General features: G+C 44.4%; 1 protein-coding gene across 2 annotated transcripts in view; it reads right to left on the bottom strand.

The window, feature by feature from the left end:
- Nucleotides 1-1445: 1445 nt before the first annotated feature.
- The window catches only part of LOC121004063 (C-type lectin domain family 2 member B-like), a 40117-nt gene continuing 18829 nt past the window's right edge, over nt 1446-22733 (bottom strand). For both annotated transcript variants that reach the window (XM_040436134.1, XM_040436135.1), the window contains 4 exons: nt 15942-16079; nt 14452-14603; nt 12249-12358; nt 1446-1681 (listed from right to left, as the gene is read on the bottom strand). In XM_040436134.1, the coding sequence (XP_040292068.1) occupies nt 1570-1681; nt 12249-12358; nt 14452-14603; nt 15942-16079 (512 nt within the window). In that variant the 3' untranslated portion in view covers nt 1446-1569. The remainder of the gene's footprint in view (nt 1682-12248; nt 12359-14451; nt 14604-15941; nt 16080-22733) is intronic.

Below are 22733 nucleotides of genomic sequence, written 5' to 3'. Positions count from 1 at the left end.
TTTCTATTTCTCAATTGACTTTGTATTTTTAAATTCGTTATAGTATGTTACTATTTTATTATTGCTTTTTTTGCCCCAGTTATCCTAAAGTGGGGAGAATTGGCTTCTACCTCACTGTTTGTTTGTTTTTTTTCTTTCCTCCGGATCAACTTGCAGGATAACAGGCTGAACTAGATGGACATATGTATTTTTTCAGCCTTATAAACTATATTACTATGTTATCAGTATTATTAAATTTGGTTCATTTACTGTATATGCCTGGAGATCCCTCATTTCTATTAGCTAATTACTTTAGTGTTGTATCTGAGGGCACCAGATTGGTTTAAAGGGGTTCTCTGGGAGTTAAGAAAATGAAAATACTTAAATATTACTTTATTATAAATATGCCTTTCATTAGTTATAATGGCTCGTTTTGTCTGGGGAGCAATCATTAGGAGAAATAAAATGGCCGCTGTCCTATTAATACACACAAAACCTGTCCTAATCACACAGAGGACAAGTTCACAACACTGAGGTAAATAGCTGCCTCCTCCTCCTCTCCTAATAGTTTAATATGATTTTCAGCTGAATCTCTGTAGGAATGGAGTTCATGAGGAGACATGAAGTACAGAGAGAAGTTGGTGATGTGGCTAACGAGCAGCAGCTCTTGTATGCAGTCTCCATTACCACAGCCCCACATCACCACAGCCTGTCCTGTCCATCCTCCTTGTACTTCATGTCTTCTCATGAACTCCATTTCTACAGAGATTCAGCTGAAGATCATATTAAACTGTATTCAGGATCATAATCCCTGACAAGTAGGAGAGGAGGATGAGGCAGCACTTTAGCTCACTGCTCTGCAGTAATTTGTCCTGCTATGTGAATAGGACAGGTTTTGTTTGTACTAATAAGACGGCTGCCATTTTATTTCCCCTGATGATTGCTCCCCAGACAAAACAAGCCATTATAACTAATGAAAGGTATATGGGAATATATTTGTAATAAAGTAATATTTAAGTATTTTAATTTTCTTAATTCCCGGAGAACCTCTTTAAGCACTCGGCATTGACTATTTAGTACTTTCAGAGTGAGCTGTTTAATATATTTTTTATGAACTCTTTAGGAATTTACACACATTTGGCCACCCTGTCCCCAAGTTTCCTCCATTTGAATTCGTCAACAGAGAATGGATGATTCCAAAGACTTGGACTGGCTGAAGTAATATGTGAGCCCTTAGGGAGGCAAAGTTTTACTGAGCCCCGTAGTTTAGTCCAAGTCTGGCTTAGTAAACGTAGGACAGTGAGTGCCTGCATCTGCCCAAGTACTACTAGGTAATTTTAAAGTCCTCCTTCACCAAAAGTGTGTACTGAGCATTGGTACATATGGTGTAGTGTCTACACAGCTGCAAGGGCCATATGTCAGTGCCCTCAGACATGGAAAAAGGGATTAACAAACCTGTAGAATTTGTTAAGAAATACTTTTATTTAGTTACAAAATAAAAGCGATACAGTCCTTTTAACGCTGCAAATCCAACGAAGACAATTTTCCATAAAACATAATTTAGATTGAAAATAAATCTAGAAAATGTATTCAATACCGGGACATATTCTTCTTACATATCCATTTGTTTGGGTTAAAGCAGTTCTCTGCTGATAAATCTTTTCCGTAGCTGGCACACTGATGCTCTTCTGATGAACCAGATCTGTTGATAAAGCAACAGGTTATACCATGTTATCATGTCTACAACCATGTGAATATCAAAGTAAGGTGGAAGTGCTTTGTGACTATTTACTGACACCTAACAGAAATTTTTAAAGGAAGGTTTTACTTTGTATTTGTCCAGGTTAGGCTATTTTCACACCAGCGTTTTTGCTGGAACCGTCATGGATCAGCAAAAACTCTTCCGTCATGATAATACAACCGTCTGCTTCCGTTCTGAACGGATCCAGTTGTATTATCTTTGACATAGCAATGACGGATCCATGTCTAAAACATTTTAAGTCAATGGGTGACGGATCCGTTTTCTTTTGTGTCAGAGAAAACGGATCCGTCTCCATTGACTTACATTGTGAGTCATGACAGGTCCGTCTTGCTCCACATCCCAGGACGCATTCAAAAACGCTGCTTGCAGCACTTTTGTGTGCGCCATGGGAACGCAATGACGGATCTCAATAGCGGAAGGGGAAAACGCTGGTGTGAAAATAGCCTTATTCTGACCATCTACCTAACACTTTGTTGAGCCATCTTCTGCCCATGCCTACATGATGTAGTGTCTGGTATTAGATGCTGACTTCATCAGGTACAGTATGCTACTGTAACATCAAAACTGGGTTCCTGTCAGGTAAGGTAATTATGACATTACAATGGTTTTCAGTCAAGTAGACTGCTGTGACATCACACTGGATTTCCGTCATGTAAGCTGAGATGACATCACACATGTCTTTCTGTCAGGTAGTCTGCTGTCACATCACACAGGGTTTCATTAGGTATCTTACTGCGACATCACAATGGGTTTCAGTCATCTAAGGTTAGGCTACTTTCACACTAGCGTTTTCGCTTTCCATTACTGAGATCCGTTATGGGCTCTCAGAAGCGGTCAAAAACGGATCAGCTTTGCCCTAATGCATTCTGAATGGAAAAGGATCCTCTCAGAATGCATCAGTTTGCCTCCGTTTAGTCACCATTCTGCTCTGCAGGCGGAAACCAAAATGCTGCTTGCAGCGTTTTTCTGTCCGCCATGTGGTGCAGAGCAAGACGGATCCGTCCTGGCACACAATGTAAGTCAATGGGGATGGATCTGTTTTCTCTGACACAATCTGGCACAATAGAAAACGGATCCGTCCCCCATTGACTTTCAATGGTGTTCATGATCCGTCATGGCTATAGAAGACATACCGTAATACAACTGGATCCGTTCATGACGGATGCATGCGGTTGTATTATTGTAACGGAAGCGTTTTTGCAGATCCATGATGGATCCGCAAAAAAACGGTATTGTGAAAGTAGCCTTAGGCCTCTTGCACACGAACGTGCCGCGTTTTGCGGTCCCCAAATTGCGGATACGCAAAACACGGATGCCACCCGTGTGTCTTTCGCAATTTGCGGAACGGAACAGACAGCCCATTATAGTCCTGTGTCAAAGACCACCAAACTGTTCTTTTTAAACCACATCTATTGAAATCTAGTGAGGCGTAACAGGTATAATCATCATTATATATCCTCCGTGCACGGAGTAAAGCCTTCCAGGACCTGCATCACATGACCAATGCATGTGACTCGCAAACGTGACTACCCACACGGCTTACAGCGAGGAAGAAGCTCCTCCACACACCACGGAGCATACTCCAAACCGCAAGAAAACTAATGGTCGGCGGTAAGAGCCTCAGTGAGGCACTTTATATACAATAGACATAGACTAGCTTGCAATCTATACTAAGTCTGCTAATACGGAGATCCATATCATCTATGTGTATATCACACAGACCACGATATATGCTGCTTTGAGCATTGTTAAATCTTCATCTATCAGCTTTGTCTATGCAGCATTACTGACAACTGTGTTCTATGAATCTGCAAGGGTGTCTGATAATTGAACACACCGGTCCTTAACCTGATAAACAGTATCACTCCTTTGGAGCACTCAATTGAACCTTACTCCATGAGGGAGAAAGACATCAAGTTTTTTTGTGGATATTCATTTTTATGCCTTTTTTCCATAGGTTGCTTTTCTTTATAGGTTAAAACGGAGATTCATCGTTTTTTCTAATCGGCAGCAGTTTGATCATTTTTTGCATATCTCATAGATCATTCATATATACTTCTAGTTTTGTGGGAGGGGGATTTCTTTAACCATGTTTTTTTTATCAAATTTTTTTACTTTTAGTTCTTTTATCATTTATGTATTTAATATGTATTTGACTAAATACATCTTTATTTATTTTATACAGATTTTATCTCTTCTATACCAGAAGGAGGTGTGCCTGATCTATCTATAATTGTTGTACTCCATATTTGCTGGATTGAGGGTGATCCAGAAAGCAGAGAACCCTCCGCTATCTATTCTTTTGTAGTGTGAGCCCTTTCATACTAAGGATTTTACCCATTATAGAAATGACTATTCTTGTCCACAAAATGGACAAGAATAGGACATGATCTATAATTTTTGTGGGGCCACAGAATGGAGCAACGGATGCGGACAGTGCTGTCCGCATCTTTTGCTGAGTCATTGAAGTGAATGAGTCCGCTTTTGCGGCTCGGATGCGGAACCAAACCACGGTCGTGTGCAAGAGGCCTTACTCTGACATTACAAGTGGGTGTCAGGGAGTAAAGTTGCTGTGACATCACAAACATCCTTCTGTGAAGTTATCTGTTGTAATATCATATTTGTGTCAGATAGCTGCTGTGACATCACTGTGGGTTTAGTCTCATAAGCTATTGTAACATCACAAGTGGTTCTCATGCAGGTAAGTTGCTGCAAAATTACTATTAACATTAATATACTATCTCGGAGAGAGGTGTTTGGCTGGTGTTTGGCTGCAGTCAGACACTTCTAGTAGAATAGCTGTACATCCCGATTCATCCTGCTTCCAGGAGATATCTCAGAATAGCGGTCCAGGTTTCGGGTGTCAGACACCTTCAGTTTGTTTCCCTTCCTTTTGGCATTTCTTCTGCCCCTCACACTTTTACCAAAGTGGTGGTGTCTGTGTGGTGGCTTTAAGACTTCAAGGACTGACCATCATTCCTTATCTGGACAATTGGCTTTTAAAAGCCTCCTCTCTAGCGGTCCTAAACCACCATCTTCATGTAGCAATCTCCTTTCTGTTCCGCCTGGGTTGGATTATCAACTGGCAGAAGTCGAACGTGAGCCCGTCGACTTCAGTAAGATATCTAGGCTTCATAATCGACTCCGTCGGGATGTCTCTCCAGTTGAGTCCAGAAAGAAGATCTCGAATACAGAACACGGCAGAGTTCCTATCTGTTCCTTGGCGAGTCCCAATTCGGACCCTCATGAAGATGTTGGGGCTTATGTCAGCGTCTGCGGAAGCAGTCCCTTGGGCTCTATGGCACCTCCGCCCGCTACAGTCAGAGGTCCTCTCCAAATGGAATGGCAGCCCCGCCGGGCTAAACTCCCTGTGCTCCCTGTCTTGGCGAACTCGGCATTCCCTCAGATGGTGGTTCCATCTTTTAGACGGGAAGTCTATGACTCAGCCAACCTGGATCATATTGACAAGAGATGCATCCCAAGTAGGCTGGGGCGCTCACCTAGACGACTCTCCAGTTCACGGAACCTGGTCTCCTCAGGAGCGGCTACTCTCATCCAATCTCCGCGAGATTCGAGCTATCCAGCTAGCCCTCCTTCACTTCGCCCCTCAGATCCAGGGCAAAGCTGTGAAAGTCCAGTCAGACAATATGACTGCGGTACTTTACATCAACAAGCAGGGAGGCACAAGATCACTTCCCCTCCTATCAGAGATCGGGGTGATTCTGGATTGGGCAGAGTCGAACCTTTCCCACTTATCTGCGATCCACATTCGAGGCTCCCTTAATATGATAGCGGATCGGCTGAGGCGTGGTCTTCCAACAGTGGAGTGGTCTCTACATCCAGAGATATTCAAGCAGATAGTCCTCAAGTGGGGGATGCCAGAGGTGGATCTTATGTCAACAAGGTTCAACTCCAAGGTGGAGAGGTTTTGCTCCCTTTACTCCCTTGAAAACCCCCTGGAAATAGATGCTCTGTCAATATCCTGGAGGTTCAGGCTGGCTTACATCTTCCCTCCGCTTTCCATGATTCTGAGGGTATTGATGAAAATCCGTCAGGATCAGGCCTTGGTGATAGCCATCACACCGTTTTGGCCGAAGAGATCCTGGTTTACCCAGCTCACCCAAATCAGTCGAGGGCAATATTTGAGGCTCCCCCCTCAGCAGACCCTGGTGTCATGGGACATTCACCTCTGCTCAGATCTGCACAGGTTTAACCTGACAGCCTAGAGGTTGATCAGTCCCTTCCCAGAATAGAAGGGCTTTCAGAGTCGGTCCTGATAACGCTGTCTCATTCAAGAGTGGACTCTAACAAGAGAGCCTACTCACGGATTATGAGGATATTCTCATCCTGGTGTACATCAAAGGAGGTGGTGTCTGCAGATCCGCCCCTCTCCGCCATCCTTCAGTTCCTGCAAGACGGCCTTGACAAGGGCCTTGCTCCATCTACCCTGAGGGTTCAAGTTTCAGCCATCTCAGCTTGCCTCAACAGGTCTTTTTCTCAGGACCCGCTCATCAAACGGTTCCTTAAAGGAGTTGAAAGAAATAAAGCCTATAGTACTGAGACCCATTCCTCAATGGGATTTATCAGTAGTTCTCAGGGGGTTAGCATCTCCCCCCTTTGAGCCTTTGGAGGAGGTGTATTTCAAGTTTGTCACATGGAAACTTGTTTTACTCCTTGCAGTGACTTCGGCCAAGAAGGTCTCTGAGCTTCAAGCTCTCTCAGCACATGAGCCCTATACCATCTTTTTGCAAGACCGGGTCCTTCTAAGATTTCTAAGGTACTTTAGGCCTAAAGTTCCTTTGTTCTAGAATATCAACCAGGTGATATCCCTCCCGATTCTTTCTACACCTACCTCCTTCGAGGAACCTGTTAGACATCCTCTGGACGTCTCGAGATGCCTCCGGATCTATGTGGATAGATCAAAAGAGTTCAGGAAAGATGAAAATCTTCTAATCCTGTTTGCCGGTAAGTTTAAAGGCCGTAAAGCATCAGTCGTTGGATTAAGAAGGCTATTAGGGAATCTTTTGTTTCCCAATCTCTAGACCCTCCGGGGTTTGTGAAGGCCCATTCTACTAGGGCCGTAGCTACTTCTTGACATGATTTGCAAGTCTGCCTCCTGGAGCTCTGAATCAACATTCATCTCCCATTATAGATTGGATGCCAGATTAACTGAAAACTCAGCCTTTGGGCAGACTATACTTGATTCTGCCAAGCATGAGGGCCCTCCCTAGCAGTGGTTCTTGCTATCTCCCCATCTGTACTGCTGGTAGGATGTAAGGGAATCGTTAATTTCTAACGATAATTTGTTTTCCCTTAGTCCTAACAGCAGCACACAAATATCCCACCCTAGTAAGGCTAGTTCTCTTCTTGCTATAACAGTGGGCTGGGGTGATTCCCTCCTTTATTGGGGATACTTAATTGTTTGATTGTTTTTATTACTTCGGCTCATTAAACATTCCGCTGCTCCTACCAGTCCACAGGGGGTGGTTAAACCCATCCGTGCTGCTGTTAGGACTAAGGGAAAACAAATTATCGTTAGAAATTAACGACAACTATGTCAGAGGATCAGACAGAAAAAAAGCAAAATGATATCACTTAGGCTCTATTCACACGACCGTATGGCTTTTTCAGTGTTTTGCGGTCTGTTTTTCATGGATCCGTTGTTCCTTTTTTTTGTTTCCGTTCCGTTTTTCCGTTCCGTTTTTCCGTTCCGTTTTTCCGTATGGCATATACAGTATACAGTAATTACATAGAAAATAATAGGTTGGCATAACATTTTCAATCGATGTTTCCGCAAAAACGGAACGGATACGGAAGACATAGGGATGCATTTCCGTATGTGTTCCGTTTTTTTGCGGACCCATTGACTTGAATGGAGCCACGGAACGTGATTTGCAGGCAATAATAGGACATGTTCTATCTTTCAACGGAAAAACTGAAATACGGAAATGGAATGCATACGGAGTACATTCAGATTTTTTTGCGGAACCATTGAAATGAATGGACTGTATACGGAACGCAAAAAACAGCCCGTAAACGGAAAAAAAAAATGGTCTTGTGAAAGAGGCCTTAGGGTCTATTCACACATCCGTGTGTGTTTTGCGGATCCACAGATCCATGGATCTGCAAAACACGGACATCAGCGATGTGCATTCTGCATTTTGCGGACCGCACATCGCCGGCACTTAATAGAAAATGCCTATTCTTGTCCGCAATTGCGGACAAGAATAGGACATGTTCTATTTTTTTTGGGAACGGAATTGCGGACCTGGAAGTGCGGATCCGCAATTCCCGATGCGGGCAGTACATAGTGCTGCCCCATAGAAATGAATGGGTCCGCAATTCTGTTCCGCAAAATGCGGAACGAAATTGCGGACGTGTGAATGGACCCTTAGGCTCCATTCACACGTCCGCAAGTGTGGTCCGCAATCGTTACGCAATTGCGCGGAACGGGTACGGACCCTTTCATTCTCTATAGGGCAGGAATGGATGCGGACAGCACACAGTGTGCTGTCCGCATCCGCATTTCCGGAACGCACCTCCGATCTTTCGGTCTGCGGCTCCGGAAAAAAATAGAACATGTCCTATTCTTGTCCGCAATTGTAGACAAGAATAGGCAGTTCTATGGGGGTGCTGGCTGGGTGTATTGCGGATCCGTTATACACTACGGACGTGTGAATGGAGCCTTAGGGCTCATGCACATGAACGCATTTTATTTCCATGTCCGTTCCGTTTTTTTGGGGGACCGTATGCGGAACCATTCATTTCAATGGGTCCGCAAAAAAAAACGGAACGGACACGGAAATAAAATACGTTTGTGTGCATGAGGCCTAAGTGATATAATTTAGCTCTTTTTCTGTCTGATCCTCTGACATAGTTGCATTCCATTTCCGTATGTCCGTATTTCCATTCCGCAAAAAAATAAACCATGTCCTATAATTGTCCGCATTACGGACAAGGATAGTACTGTTCTATTAGGGGTCAGCTGTTCCGTTCCGCAAAATACGGAATGCACGTGGACGTAAGGCTATTTTCACACTAGCGTTCAGAGCGGGTCCGTCTGATGTCTGACGGATCCGCTGCTATAATGCAGACGTTTGGATCCGTTCAGAACGGATCCGTCTGCATTATAGTTTAAAAAAAATGTGAAAGTAGGTCAGACGGATCCGTCCACACTTTACATTGAAAGTCAATGGGGGACGGATCCGTTTGATAATTGAGCCATACTGTGTCAACTTACATTGTAAGTCTGGACGGATCCGTTTGATTCCGCACGGCCAGGCGGACACCCGAACGCTGCAAGCAGCGTTCAGGTGTCCACTTGCTGTGCGGAGCGGAGGCTGAACGCTGCCAGACTGATGCATTCTGAGCGGATCCGCATCCACTCAGAATGCATTAGGGCAGTACGGATGCGTTCGGGGCCGCTTGTGAGACCCTTCAAACGGAGCTCACAAGCGGAGCCCCGAACTCTAGTGTGAAAGTAGCCTAATCCGTATTCTTTGCGGATCTGTTTTTTGCAGACCGCAAAATACATACAGTCGTGTGCATAATCCCTAAGGGCTTATTCAGACGGCCGTATGCTGTCCACAAAAACTGATCCATTTTTTGCGGACAGTTCAGTATGTCTGCAAAAAACGGATTGCATTCCGCATTTTTGCGGACCCATAGACTTCAATGGGGCCACCTCCTGATTTTCACTAGTATAGGACATGTTTTATTAGTTTTGTGGAGCCATACAACGTAAGAAAAGGGCCCCATAGAAGTGAATGGGTGCGCATCTAATCCTAAAAAAAAACTGATCCACATTTTTGCGGACAGCATATGGCCGTCTGAATAAGCCCAAAGGATGCTCCTCCTTCCTTCCTTAGGAACTTCTCCACTGGTTATTTTGCGTATTACATGTATCTGAATGCATATAATCAGTGGCGTAGGGATCGCCATAGCAACCATAGCAGTGGCTATAGGGCCCTACGCCACTGGGGGCCCGTCCGTGCCGCCTTCTGTTGATTTTTAAATTTTTTTTAAATTTACACACACACTACACACAGGCAGCCAGGCCCGAGCCGCGGACCGCTCGCCCACTACACTAGACTAGTGTAGTGGGCGGGACGCGGGCGGTCCGAGGCTCGGGCCTGGCTGGGGAGGAGTCAGGACTGGAGCAGGGCGCACGCAGGGCAGGGCCGACACAGTGGCTGCGGAGGCTCCAGCCAGGCCACTGAGTAACTCAGAAGATCCGATGGTATATTCTAACCCCCAGGCGTTCCCATGGTGACGGGGACGCTTGCCTGGGGGTTAGAATATACCATCGGATCTGAGTTTTCACAAGCTCAGTGAGATCGTAAAAACTCAAATCCGATGGTATATTCTAACCCCCAGGCGTTCCCATGGTGACAGGGACGCTTGCCTGGGGGTTAGAATATACAGGGCCACGCCGCTCACAGCAGTATATTTATAAACTAATCAGTAACTACTTTAACTTTAATCATTGCTCACTGCTGAGCTCTTTACTTGGATTATTTGGATATCTTACTCTGTCTTAGGTCCAGTAATAGCAGGCAGTGCGGGGGGCGGCGCTCACTCACTGACGTCATGCGCCTGCTCCTCCCACTAGGCGGTGAAGGCACGTGACGTCAGTGAGTGAGCGCCGCCCCCCGCACTGCCTGCTGTTACCGGAGCTAAGAGAGTAAGATAATCCAAGTAAAGAGCTCAGCAATGAGCAATGATTAAAGTTAAATTAGTTACTGATTAGTTTATAAATATACTGCTGTGAGCGTCGGGGAGGGGGATCTGTGGATGGCACTGTTTAGGGGGATCTGTGGATGGCACTGTTTAGGGGGGATCTGTGGATGTCACTGTTTAGGGGAGGAGGGATCTGTGGATGGCACTGTTTAGGGGGAGATCTGTGGATGGCACTGTTTAGGGGGATCTGTGGATGGCACTGTTTAGGGGGGGATCTGTGGATGGCACTGTTTAGGGGGGGGGAGATCTGTGAATGGCACTGTTTAGGGGAGGAGGGATCTGTGGATGGCACTGTTTAGGGGGGAGATCTGTGGATGGCACTGTTTAGGGAAGGGGGATCTGTGGATGGCACTGTTTAGGGGAGGGGGATCTGTGGATGGCACTGTTTAGGGGGGATCTGTGGATGGCACTGTTTAGGGGGGATCTGTGGATGGCACTGTTTAGGGGGGGGATCTGTGGATGGCACTGTTTAGGGGGGATCTGTGGATGGCACTGTTTAGGGGGGAGTTCTGTGGATGGCACTGTTTAGGGGAGGGGGGGGATATGTGGATGGCACTGTTTAGGGGAGGGGGGATCTGTGGATGGCACTGTTTAGGGGGGAGATCTGTGGATGGCACTGTTTAGGGGAGGGGGGATCTGTGGATGGCACTGTTTAGGGGAGGGGGATCTGTGGATGGCACGGGGGGGGGCCCATACATTTTTTTGCTATGGGGCCCATGCATTTCTAGCTACGCCCCTGCATATAATGCATTTTTCACACATCATCTTGTCTCTTTCTTTATTAACAACATGTCATCACCTAGTTGTGTGTGTGTGCGTGTGTAAGGCCAAGTTCGCACTTCAGTTATTTGGTCAGTTATTTCCATTAGTGATTGTGAGCCAAAACCAGGTTTGGGTCAAAAACATAGAACAGGAGCAAATCTTTTCATTATAACTTATCTCTTAGTAGGCTTCATTACTGGTTTTGGCCAAACACTGAGGAAAATCACCGACCAAATAACTGAAGTGTGAATTCAGCCTTAGGGCTCATGCACACGACCGTATGTATTTTGCGGTCTGTAAAAAAAAGATCTGCAAAAAATACGGATGACATCCGTGTGCATTCCGTATTTTGCAGAACGGAACAGCTGGCCCTTCATAGAACAGTACTATCCTTGTCCGTAATCCGGACAATAATAGGACATGTTCTATTTTTTTGCGGAACGGAAATACGAACATACGGAAACGGAATGCACACGGAGTAACTTCTGTTTTTTTTGCAGACCCATTGAAGCGAATGGTTCCGCATACAGTCCGCAAAAAAAATAATAAAATCGGAACAGACACGGAAAGAAAATAAGTTTGTGTGCGTGAGCCCTTCTGTGTGTTTTGAACAGTTAACCTTATTGACAACATGATTAGATTTGCCTGTAGAAATGGGATGCATTACAATGGGCTAATCTGCGAGTCATACCACTTTTTTTCTACACAGGGCCTATTGGACTCATAAGAAAGGCATTAGAGTATTGAAATACACGTATATTAGAAAATGTATACAGAAATATCTATTTCTGAAAATCAGCTTCATTGATCTGAATGGGGTTGTTTTGGTGGAAAGCACATGGATTTCTGCAAGCCCTATTCAGATGAATGAGACCGATGCAGACATTGCTAAAACAAATCTGCTGTGTGTGAATTTACCCTAATAGGGCTCGGAAATGTAGGAAGGAGGCTGTCAATCCCCAAGAGCTGTCAGCATGCAAATAAAGCCTTTATAAAATGAACTTACATGTTTCCTTGAAACTTTCCACCTTTTTTCCAATACCAATCTGAACCATTTCTCGTAAGTCCAATCCAAAAATGTCCATTCTTCGAAGAAACATGCCTTAAAATGAAATCCTGAGAAATATAAATCAGAGACATTCTAATAAAGAAAGCCAGTAACTTGACTAGCTGTCATTTCATGTGACTTTTCAGAATAAACTGTCACATGTGTATGAGGAATAACACTACATCTGCCCATTATATGACCAGTATTCTGCATTTTCCCCCAGTTTTCCCCACTGAAGGCTCTGTCTCTAGACTGCAATTAACCCTGAGCTAGAGAGCAGAGAACAGGTGCTATGATGTCTCCCATAGACTGTGCCAAACCCTCAGAAGTTGCAGCAGAATGGAGGAAACTGCACCACAGTAATGAGCTATGTAGCTGGGATGAGATAGGAAAGCTTTCAGCAGTCTCTGCATGTGTGTCTCTCAATCTGCAGCCCACCCCCCCCCCCCACCCCCTCCTTTTTCCATCTGCACAGACATCTATTGGCACCATGTAATCTGACCCCTCAGTCACCTGATAATACACCTTGTCTCTCAGATTGGATTTTAGCAGTGAACTGAGAGTTAATAATAAGTATGGGAGATGGGGAAAAAAGAATAAGTGGCTGATATGTGGAGAAAATTTTCTCTAATAACATATATTACAAAGTTACTTATATTCTCTTGTACTACTTATTTATGCAAAGTTTTTGAAACCTCAATGTCCGTTTAAAGGCACTGTCTCATGTAAGCATACATTATACATCTCTATGAACCAGAATACACAACTGCTGTGGGGGGCTCTAGACAGTCATGAATGGATGCCATATAATACTATATTTCTACTGCAGCTGCTGCCACGTATCAGAGTGACAGCTGAAAATGCAATGTATATAACTGTGTCATTTATTTTATTTAAAAAATTTTGTATTTCTTCTTATATACATCCCCATACCCAATGCCATCTCCTATTCCCGAGTGGAAGGAAAAAGGTGGGGAAAAAAACAAGGAAGAGACAATTACTCATCAACTGATATTAAATTATTAAATGGTAAAAATAAAAAAAAACTCCATACATCCATCTCCAGTCACATTATAGGCTGTGTATACCGTATATATCAGTAAAATACAATTTATTTACACTGTATTACCCTGTTGTATCCCTTGAGATCTAAACTGATTGCTATTGGGCTTAGAGATAGCTGTGGTCATGTAGAAAAACATTAGAGCAGCCGACTTTAGTCAAGATCTGGGGGCCAATTAAGAGAGCTCAGTCTGCCCAATACCCAAATAAGCAGAGAACAAAATAAACTGATAAAAAAAAAATTTAATTAACGTTTTTACTAGACGCTTTCAGGCATTAATGGAGAAAAGTGTCTTGTACCATCCCTAGTATATTATTAAGAGTGGTACAGGAACTGGACCCAAGCCACAAAAAATATAAACTATCTGACTGATGTGTCAGCGCATATAATAGTAGGAGATTGCACATGTTAATATTAATTTAAATGTGCATATAAACATAAATCTAAAATATCCATAAAACGAACATAAATTGACAAAAACATAAAATATAAAAAAAAAAAGTGGTGTGTAATGCCGGTCCAATAGTAGGCAATATAAGACTCTCGTAATGATGGCTACTAATGAGTCTTATAGGTGTGAGATGAACAATTCCTTGGAATGACGGTTTGTCAGATTTGTTTGGATTGCCTGTAAAAAATGGAAATCACTGAAATACTAAACTCTCAGTTCCTAATGTGTCACACTTGTTATGTAATCCTAGAGCAACAGATAACACTGTTTGCAGAAATGGGGTCATTTATGGCCGGACACTTTCATGTAGTTTTTATACATGTTGGCAAAGCTTTTTTCCACAAACGCAGCATACACATGAGGTTGGCTGTCCATCTTATATACAGTATATGTGGATTTATCAACAGCAGATGTCAGGGTTCTCAAAGATGTTGGATTTCATCAAGCATGATCCTTCATTCTAATGGAGATATGCCACTGCCAGAGAAGAGTCTGGAAGAAACTCCTTTCCTTCTCCCCACTGAAATAAAAATGAACGCTCAGTCTACAGCCATCTCATGTGTGTGACCAGACAGATGGCGAGTACCTTCTGAACTCTGTGGACTAGATTAGCATGATTTAAATACTGTATAATAAGTATACCAGACCCGTTCTTTCGAATCTTCAATGGAAATAAGCTCTGCTTTCCTCAGCAGACAGTTCTTGGAACCCGTAAGCCAATTACTTCTGTCTTCAGAAAAGAAGTAACATTTGCCATTGAAAGCATCCCAATCCAATGGACAAAGCTCACAAACATTTCCTGTGAATGAATGAAAGAAATAAGCCGTGGCTTATCATCTATCGCTATGTAATTCTATACAGAGATTACAAATGGCATGTACAGGAAAAATGACTTTGTATTAAAAGGGGTTATCCATTAAAAGATATTTAGGATAGGTCATCAGTATTAGATGTGTGAGTATCAGATGTTAGAAGAGGCCTTGGGCGCCGCAGCCTCTTCCAAGGGGTAGTGACATCACCGTACATCGGTCACATGGCCTAGTTGCAGCTCAGCCCCATTCAAGTCAAAGGGCTGAGCCGCAATACCAAGCACTGCCACTATACGATGTACGGCGCTGTCCTTGGAAATCTTCCGGGAGCCTGTATCACTTACTAGAGCAGGGATGGTCAACCTGCGGCTCTCCAGTTGTTGCAAAACTACAACTCCCACCATGACCTGCTGTAGGCTGATAGCTGTAGGCAGTGTGGGCATGCTGGGAGTTGTAGTTTTGCAACAGCTGGAGAGCCTCAGGTTGGCCATCCCTCCACTAGAGCTCCGGTGAGTGCAGCGGCTCCCTGAAACAGCTGATCGGCGGGATGCAGGGACTTGAACCCTGCTGATGTTAGGATGTGAGGATAGGCCATCATTATCAATCGCTGGATAATCCCTTTAATAAATACATAGATACCTCCCCCCCTAAATAGTCTCCCCCTCTGCTGAACAGCAGTTGGGGCGACTCCATAACCTAGCATAAGGGCTCCTTTCCCCTCTACCACCCCCAGCCTCAAAGGCCCTCCCCGTCCGCCTAAATAAATAACTACATAAGAAGAAAAGCGAGATTTCTATGGGTGCTTAATTTGAAAACTATATTACGGCCATGTACAAGAAGCCTGTAAAGGCGGGTTTACACAGCCCGATATTCCACTGCAAATGTTAAAAAAAAAATTGAGATGCACACTCCACTGCCAAAACCTTGTTGGTTTCTTGTTTTCGAGATATACTGTATGTATCCACCATATTAATATTCACTCAAATGCATTGAATAGCTGTAGATACACTGCGCCGCCATTGCAAAGTAGATGGCATTTAGGTAAATACTGAAGAGGATGCAGCATTCACACCACCTTAAAATGGCTGATCAGTGAGGGGTGCTGGGAGTCAGATCCCTGCTGATCTTATATAATGACCTATCCTAAAGGATACAGTAGGTCATCAATATCTCTAGTACGGACAACCACTTTAACTCAAGTTCATGTCTTAATAATCTTATTCGGGACAAAAGCTTTACGTGTAAACCAACATATTTGTAGGTCTATATCAAGAATTTTATGAAAATTAGGAAACATCTAGAAGTCTGGCTAATTGAATATCCCTTACCTGTTGCAGCACACAGATCTATGATTGCATAATATGCATCTATGTATTTTTGGGGAATATTTAAATCAAAATCATTGGTTTCTTCCTGGAAATTTTGAACATAATCCTCAGTAGTTGTATTGCATGGAAGTTTTTGGACTAGGAATAGATAATACTTGGTTAGAATATATGAGAAAGTCCTGAAAAATACAGACAATTCTTTTACAGACAATTTTAAAGAGAATGCCATACTTTACAAGTTTACAAATCCCTTAAAGTGAGTGTCCACCTCCGAACACCATTTTGGTTCTTTTTTTTTAATCTTAATTGATCTGAAATTTTGTACTATTTTTCTGTTGACACTTTTATAGTGCCGAGTTCCAGATAGTTCTCCATCCCCAGCATAGGAGTAAATCTAGAACATATTGGCCAAATACTTACTAAGGCTGTCTAATAGCATAGACTTAATAGACTTAGGCCAAATAGTCACACAATTTCCCATAGTGGCAGATGAAGTAGACACATTTCTTATTTTAAGCCAACTTTTAGCTGACTTACTTTAAACCATTATTTAGCACCAGAGAAATGTTGTATCCAAGTAATAAATCTGACTCATTGAGACTTGACAAAACACTTTTTCTAGACACCTTTAAATAGTGTTTAGAAATATGCAACCATCTATATATACACTCACCTAAAGAATTATTAGGAACACCTGTTCTATTTCTCATTAATGCAATTATCTAGTCAACCAATCACATGGCAGTTGCTTCAATGCATTTAGGGGGGTGGTCCTGGTCAAGACAATCTCCTGAACTCCAAACTGAATGTCAGAATGGGAAAGAAAAGTGATTTAAAGAGGACCTTTCACCGATTCTTACCCTATGAACTAACTATACAGATAGGTAGAGCGGCACCCGGGGATCTCACTGCACTTACTATTATCCCCGGGCGCCGCTCCGTTCTGCCGCTATGCCCTCCGGTATCTCCGCTCACTAAGTTATAGTAGGCGGAGATACCAGTCCCTAAGTTATGGTAGGCGGAGTCTGCCCTAGCGCTGGCCAATCGCAGCGCAGAGCTCACAGCCTGGGAGGTTATTTTCTCCCAGGCTGTGAGCTCTGCAGTGCGATTGGCCAGCGCTAGGGCAGACTCCGCCTACCATAACTTAGGGAACGGAGATACCGGAGGGCATAGCAGGAGAACGGAGCGGCGCCCGGGGATAATAGTAAGTGCAGAGAGATCCCCGGGTGCCGCTCTACCTATCTGTATAGTTAGTTCATAGGGTAAGAATCTGTGAAAGGTCCTCTTTAAGCAATTTTGAGCGTGGCATGGTTGTTGGTGCCAGACGGGCCGGTCTGAGTATTTCACAATCTGCTCAGTTACTGGGATTTTCACGCACAACCATTTCTAGTGTTTACAAAGAATGGTGTGAAAAGGGAAAAACATCCAGTGAGTGTATATATATAATTTTTTTTTTTACACCAATTTTTCTAAACTGAAGAAGACGCAACTTACACCAGAGCTTAGTAAATGTGAGCCAATGTTCTAGCTAGCACTATATGCTTACTGTGTATATGTTGTTATTATTATAATGTATTATGCAGTAGGTGCCCTATAGTGGATCCTGCAAGCAGCCAGAGTCCCAGACCATTGTGGCGTATTTATTAATACTGTCATAAAGCTAGATTACATAAGATTAGACTAGACAGCCTCAAACTGCACCAATTATATCAGAATAGGGCAAACAATTTGGTACAACATGCCAGACCCCCCTATGGGGGGAATGAAAAAAATAATAATAGGCTGTATTCTGAAAGGGTTAATAGGACCTTCATTAAGTTCTATTGGTGTCCTTCTGAGGCCAAATTCCTTGGGTTCATGAGGACTGCAAACAAGCGTGTGCTCTTCTACCCATTAGCATTAGAGATGAGTGAATCGAAACCAACGAAGTTGAATTCAATCTGAATTTCAGGATAAATTCGATTTGCCGCAAAGCCAAATTTCCTCGTGCTACGTGGTAGCAAATGGATTTAACCTGAAATAGTGTAAAAAAAAACTAAGAAAAATCACAGTTACCTCCTCCATTTGCTCGCGACTGACCGGCTGCCTCCATTTTGATTGAAGAATTCTGTGTGTGGTGATGTATGACGTCACCACGCCGGCCAGCGTGACAACGGGCTTAGCGAGATTTTGCACCAGATCTTCAAGCAAGATGGTGGCGGCCGGCCCGTTGCGAACAAATGGAGGTGGTAACTATGATTTCATTTTTTTCTGTTCATTTTACACTGTTTTTACTCTCAGATGCAGCGATCATGTATGAATGGGGCATCTGAGGGGTCCAATGATGGGGAACGGCGCTATCACAGCTCACCCGCTACTTCCAAAAAATGCGCTTAATGACGAAGTAATTTGTCACAAAGCAAATTTTTTTGTAAAATTTGTCGAAGCAGCGGAATCGAATTTTTCTAAACTTCACTCATCTCTAATCAGCATGTGTTAGGTGATTGCCTCTCCGAAGAACAAAGTGCAGTTTGCAGGAATTGATGACCTACAAATTATTATTTTTTTCCTAGGGGAAAGGAAAGCCACTTAATAACCCACTCTATCCATCAGCTGTTGCTGGGCGTCTTTCCTTACCCCAGAACAAAAACCATGTGCAGATCACAGATTCTTGCAAACTATGCTGTACAGTACAGTATGTACTGTAACCACTCTGCTTTACAAAGTGATGACTTAAAGGAGTTGTTCACTTACCTGCTTCCTAACGCTGACTCCCTGCTCCTTCTCCTCTTGTCCTGCGAAGATCCGCTGGGCTCCCATGCTGAAAACATCCAGATTGACGCTGCCTGTAATCAATCACTGGCCATGGAGGTGACCAGATCCCCTTGCATCATGTGACCATTTGTCATGACTTAAGGAGAGCTGGTCACTACCATGGCCAGTGATTGACTGCAAGCGAGGTCAAACCAAATGTTTTCAGTGAGAGAGCCCAGTGGACCATCGCAGACAGGAGGAGAAGGAGCAGGGAGCCAGTGTCAGGAAGAAGGTAAGTAAGCTTCCCTTTACAGGTCCGGCCATGTGGATGTGTGTGGTGGGTTGGGTTGCCAAAAACCCCCATTATTGCACAACCACTTAAAGCCACAAAATATTACACGTCAAGTTGTTTTAATATGGCAGGAGGAACTGGTTTTGTGTGATGAATAATTTCAACCCACTTCTGGTGGATGTGAAAGTGAGAAAACTTTTTGCTAAAGAAGAATAGGAGTTAGGCTACTTTCACACTCACGTTTGGTGCAGATCAGTCATGGATCTGCACAGACGGATTTGTTCAGATAATATAACCATCTGCATCTGTTCAGAACGGATCCCTTTGTATTATCTTTAACATAGCCCAGACGGATCCGTCTTGAACACCAATGAAAGTCAGTGGAGGACGGATCTGTTTTCTATTGAGCCAAATTGTGTCAGTGAAAACGGATCCGTCCCCATTGACTTACATTGTGTGTCAAAACTGTTTGGCTCAGTTTCGTCAGATGGACACCAAAACACTGCAAGCGTGTGTAGTGTACGGGAATTGTAATACCCGTCACTACCAAAGTGTCACTTGGTGTGCTGTCGTCCCTCCTTAACTATGGAGAAGTTGTTATATGTCAGTTTTATAAAATGTCATGTAATTTAATGTTATGTATTTCCCTGTTACTGTGAAACTTGCATGTACAGGCCTGCAGGGGTGTCATTCCAGCTTCTAGTCGCTAGAGGGAGCTAGAGAGCCCTAGTTTATATAAGGCCAGACAGGGAAGTGCAAGGCAGACGGAGTCTAGTGTCTGTAATCTACAGTTGGAGATTAGACAATGTCTGAGACAAGTCCAGGCCTGAAGCCTGCTGTCCAGGAGAAGATTCCCTCCTGAATTCCCATATGCAGAAACAGGAATATGTTAGATCAAGAACCTGAGGAAGTTTCCAGAAGCTGAGAGAGACAGAGGCAAAGATCAGGAAAGCAAGAGGTACTCAGAAAGACAGAGGAGGTACTGATTAAAGCTATAGCCAAGGATATAAAGCCAGAACTAGGTTAATGGGCCTTGGTGAAGATATGCTATATTCCAGGATCAGACAGAATTAGAGTGCAAGCTCCTGTGCTGCAAGTCCTGTGTTCAACACTCTGTAATTACCCTGCTATAACTGAATTGCCTGCATCGACCGAATTGCAAAATCAACTGTATGCTTAGGAACTGCATTTCCTATATTGTCTCTGCTTGGAAAACTACTAAAGTTGGAGTTCTGTTTTAAGACTACGTTTCCTCAATTTATTCCTGCATCCGCAAACGGCGTGCCACCGTTTACTTGGCACTGGCGTCACGAACTATCCTTACCTATACCTGCCCTTGCAGAGAGTCAGCTGTACCAGGTTAGTGTATATTGCACTACATCACCCAGAAACACCTATTACACACAACTTGAGTACGCTGCACCTCTCTTTTGGCGTCACGAACAGGATACGCACGCTTTCCAGTGCAAGAAGCGTGAACTTTGTGCCTTATACAGTTGCCCTGTGACCAAAGTGACAATTTGCCTGTTTATTTAAAGTGGACTTTGTGGACTGAAAATCATACCCAAAGTGTCCCAAAAACCTCTAAAAAGCGCTGTGCAGTATTGCGCTGCACAGAGGAAGAAAACCGCCGCATTGGAATGTGGTTTTGTGGACTTTTTGCAATCCTGCTTGCTGTCAGTGAATGGACAGCGTTTGTACCTAAAGATGGCCGCTGAGCTTGCTGAATTTACTGCTGCGTCACCTTCATCCCGAAAAGGCGGGAAAAATTGGCGCCTTTCTGAGGAAAAAGCGGGAAGAAGGTCAAGGGCAGGCGCCACGGCTTATCTGGACATTTGCATGTCTGCCAGCATGGACACCGCCTTCCCTATACTAGAATACCTGGGGGGCGGCCTCCCAGTGCAATGGGAGGAGCTGGCTACTCTAATTGACGCGACCCTATCGCTCTCCTCAGAAGGATCGAGCATGTTGGATTGTGAGCAGAGTTTTGCTGCAGCGTCCGCACCTGAAATTGAAAAGATTACTGACATCGGTGTAGAGCTAGAGGAGGCTCCACCGGCCTACGTTCCGGGACCGGAGCAACCCGCCTGCCGCCCAAGGGAGAAAGAACCCGAGCCCTACTATGGCTCGTGGAGGGACTTTTTCCAACCATCTTTTAAATGGTCCTCCCTGATGGCGGAGATCCGAGAGGCCGCTATAAAGCGGAATACAAAGGCTAAAATTGTCTATGAGGAACTAACCAAGACCATACATGAGAAACATACGCACACCCAACCCCGCCTGGAAAGGAGAAAGGGAGTGGTGCTATCGTTTGACAAACCCCGTGGCTACGGGTTTATTCAGGACTATCTAACTGGCAGAGACCTCTATGTTAATCGAAGGTCTGTCAAAAGAGACTACCTCCCTTCGTACCAACACAGCCTCCGCGAGGGAGAGGAAGTGGAGTACACCCCTGCCGAGAGCCTACGAGGCCCTTATGCGACTGCTGTGACCCGTCCCAAGCGAGCACCTGAGGACTGGGAGGCAGAAGAAAGAGAAGACTACTCTGGCTGCGAGCGAGAACCGGAACGCTCTCCAGAGCCGGCCCATCACGCCTTTCAGGAGCGGAGCTCCTTCATTGGGCCAAACGTCTTCTGGCAGCCAACCGTGTTGGAAAAATGGGTGAGCCCTTACCCTTCCCCCGAGCTGCCTCGTCGGGAGAAGACAATATCTGAGCTGGAGCAGTTAAAAGGACTTAGTGCTACCTTCCAGAACATCCGGATGGGACGGAGACCAGACGCATCGCCAGAACCTGCAGAGGCCGAGTCCGAGTCATCGGTGACTGTACCTGCGCCGGCGGCGCCAGCAGAGGACAGCGACTCCGACACAGACAGCATCGGTGAGCAGATCGTCCGGCTGGAGGAGAAGTTGCGGGAGTTGCGCAAGACATACACCGCCAGGATCCAGACACCGCCGAGGAAGGATGAGGTAAGGGTGCCTGTCACCACCCGCCGACCGCCTTCTGTAGCCACCGCTCCGTCAGTGCCCCAGACCGGACCCGCGATTGCCGTAAACTGCTGCACCCAGAGCACCGGACCGCTTGCTGCGGCGGTGCCAAGCACGTCACACCCTGCAGTGATCATGCCAGGGCCGGCACGGTCCATCAGAGGGTTCACCCCTAGGCCTATGGGGCCAATACCTATTAGGGGCCCCTTTACTCTACAGCTGCCCCCTGACACTGTTATGTGGGCCCATCCTCCTGTAGAGGACTACTACAGACGATACTTGCCAGCGGAGCCAAGTGATTACAATATTTCACTGTGAATCAGCCTGCTAGGCCTTTGATTGATTTCATCAGAAGTGATGTTAACCCTTTCAGGACAGGAGTCCTATGTTTCTGGTCCTTTGTTGCGGCTGCCAGTTTGTCCACGGCTCAGTGGTAGGTGTTGACTAGGGATCGACCGATATTGATTTTTTAGGGCCGATACCGATACCGATAATTTGTGAACTTTCAGGCCGATAGCCGATTATTTATACCGATATTCTGGGAATTTTCATTTTTGAGAAAAAAAAAAAAATTCCTACACAAATCTGCTGAAAATTAATATGTTTATTGTTAATGTGTATTTTTTTTGTTTATTGTTAATGTGTATTTTTTTTTTATAAATCTTTTTCATTTATACTTAATATTTTTGTGTTTTTTTTTTACTAACTTTTAACCCCCTTAGGGACTAGAACCTTTGTCCTATTCACCCTGATAGATCTCTATCAGGGTGAATAGGATCTCA

Source organism: Bufo bufo, chromosome 6, assembly GCF_905171765.1.
Source record: "Bufo bufo chromosome 6, aBufBuf1.1, whole genome shotgun sequence".
In the NCBI taxonomy this organism is placed as follows: domain Eukaryota; kingdom Metazoa; phylum Chordata; class Amphibia; order Anura; family Bufonidae; genus Bufo; species Bufo bufo.
This window is presented reverse-complemented; position numbering and strand designations above follow the sequence as displayed.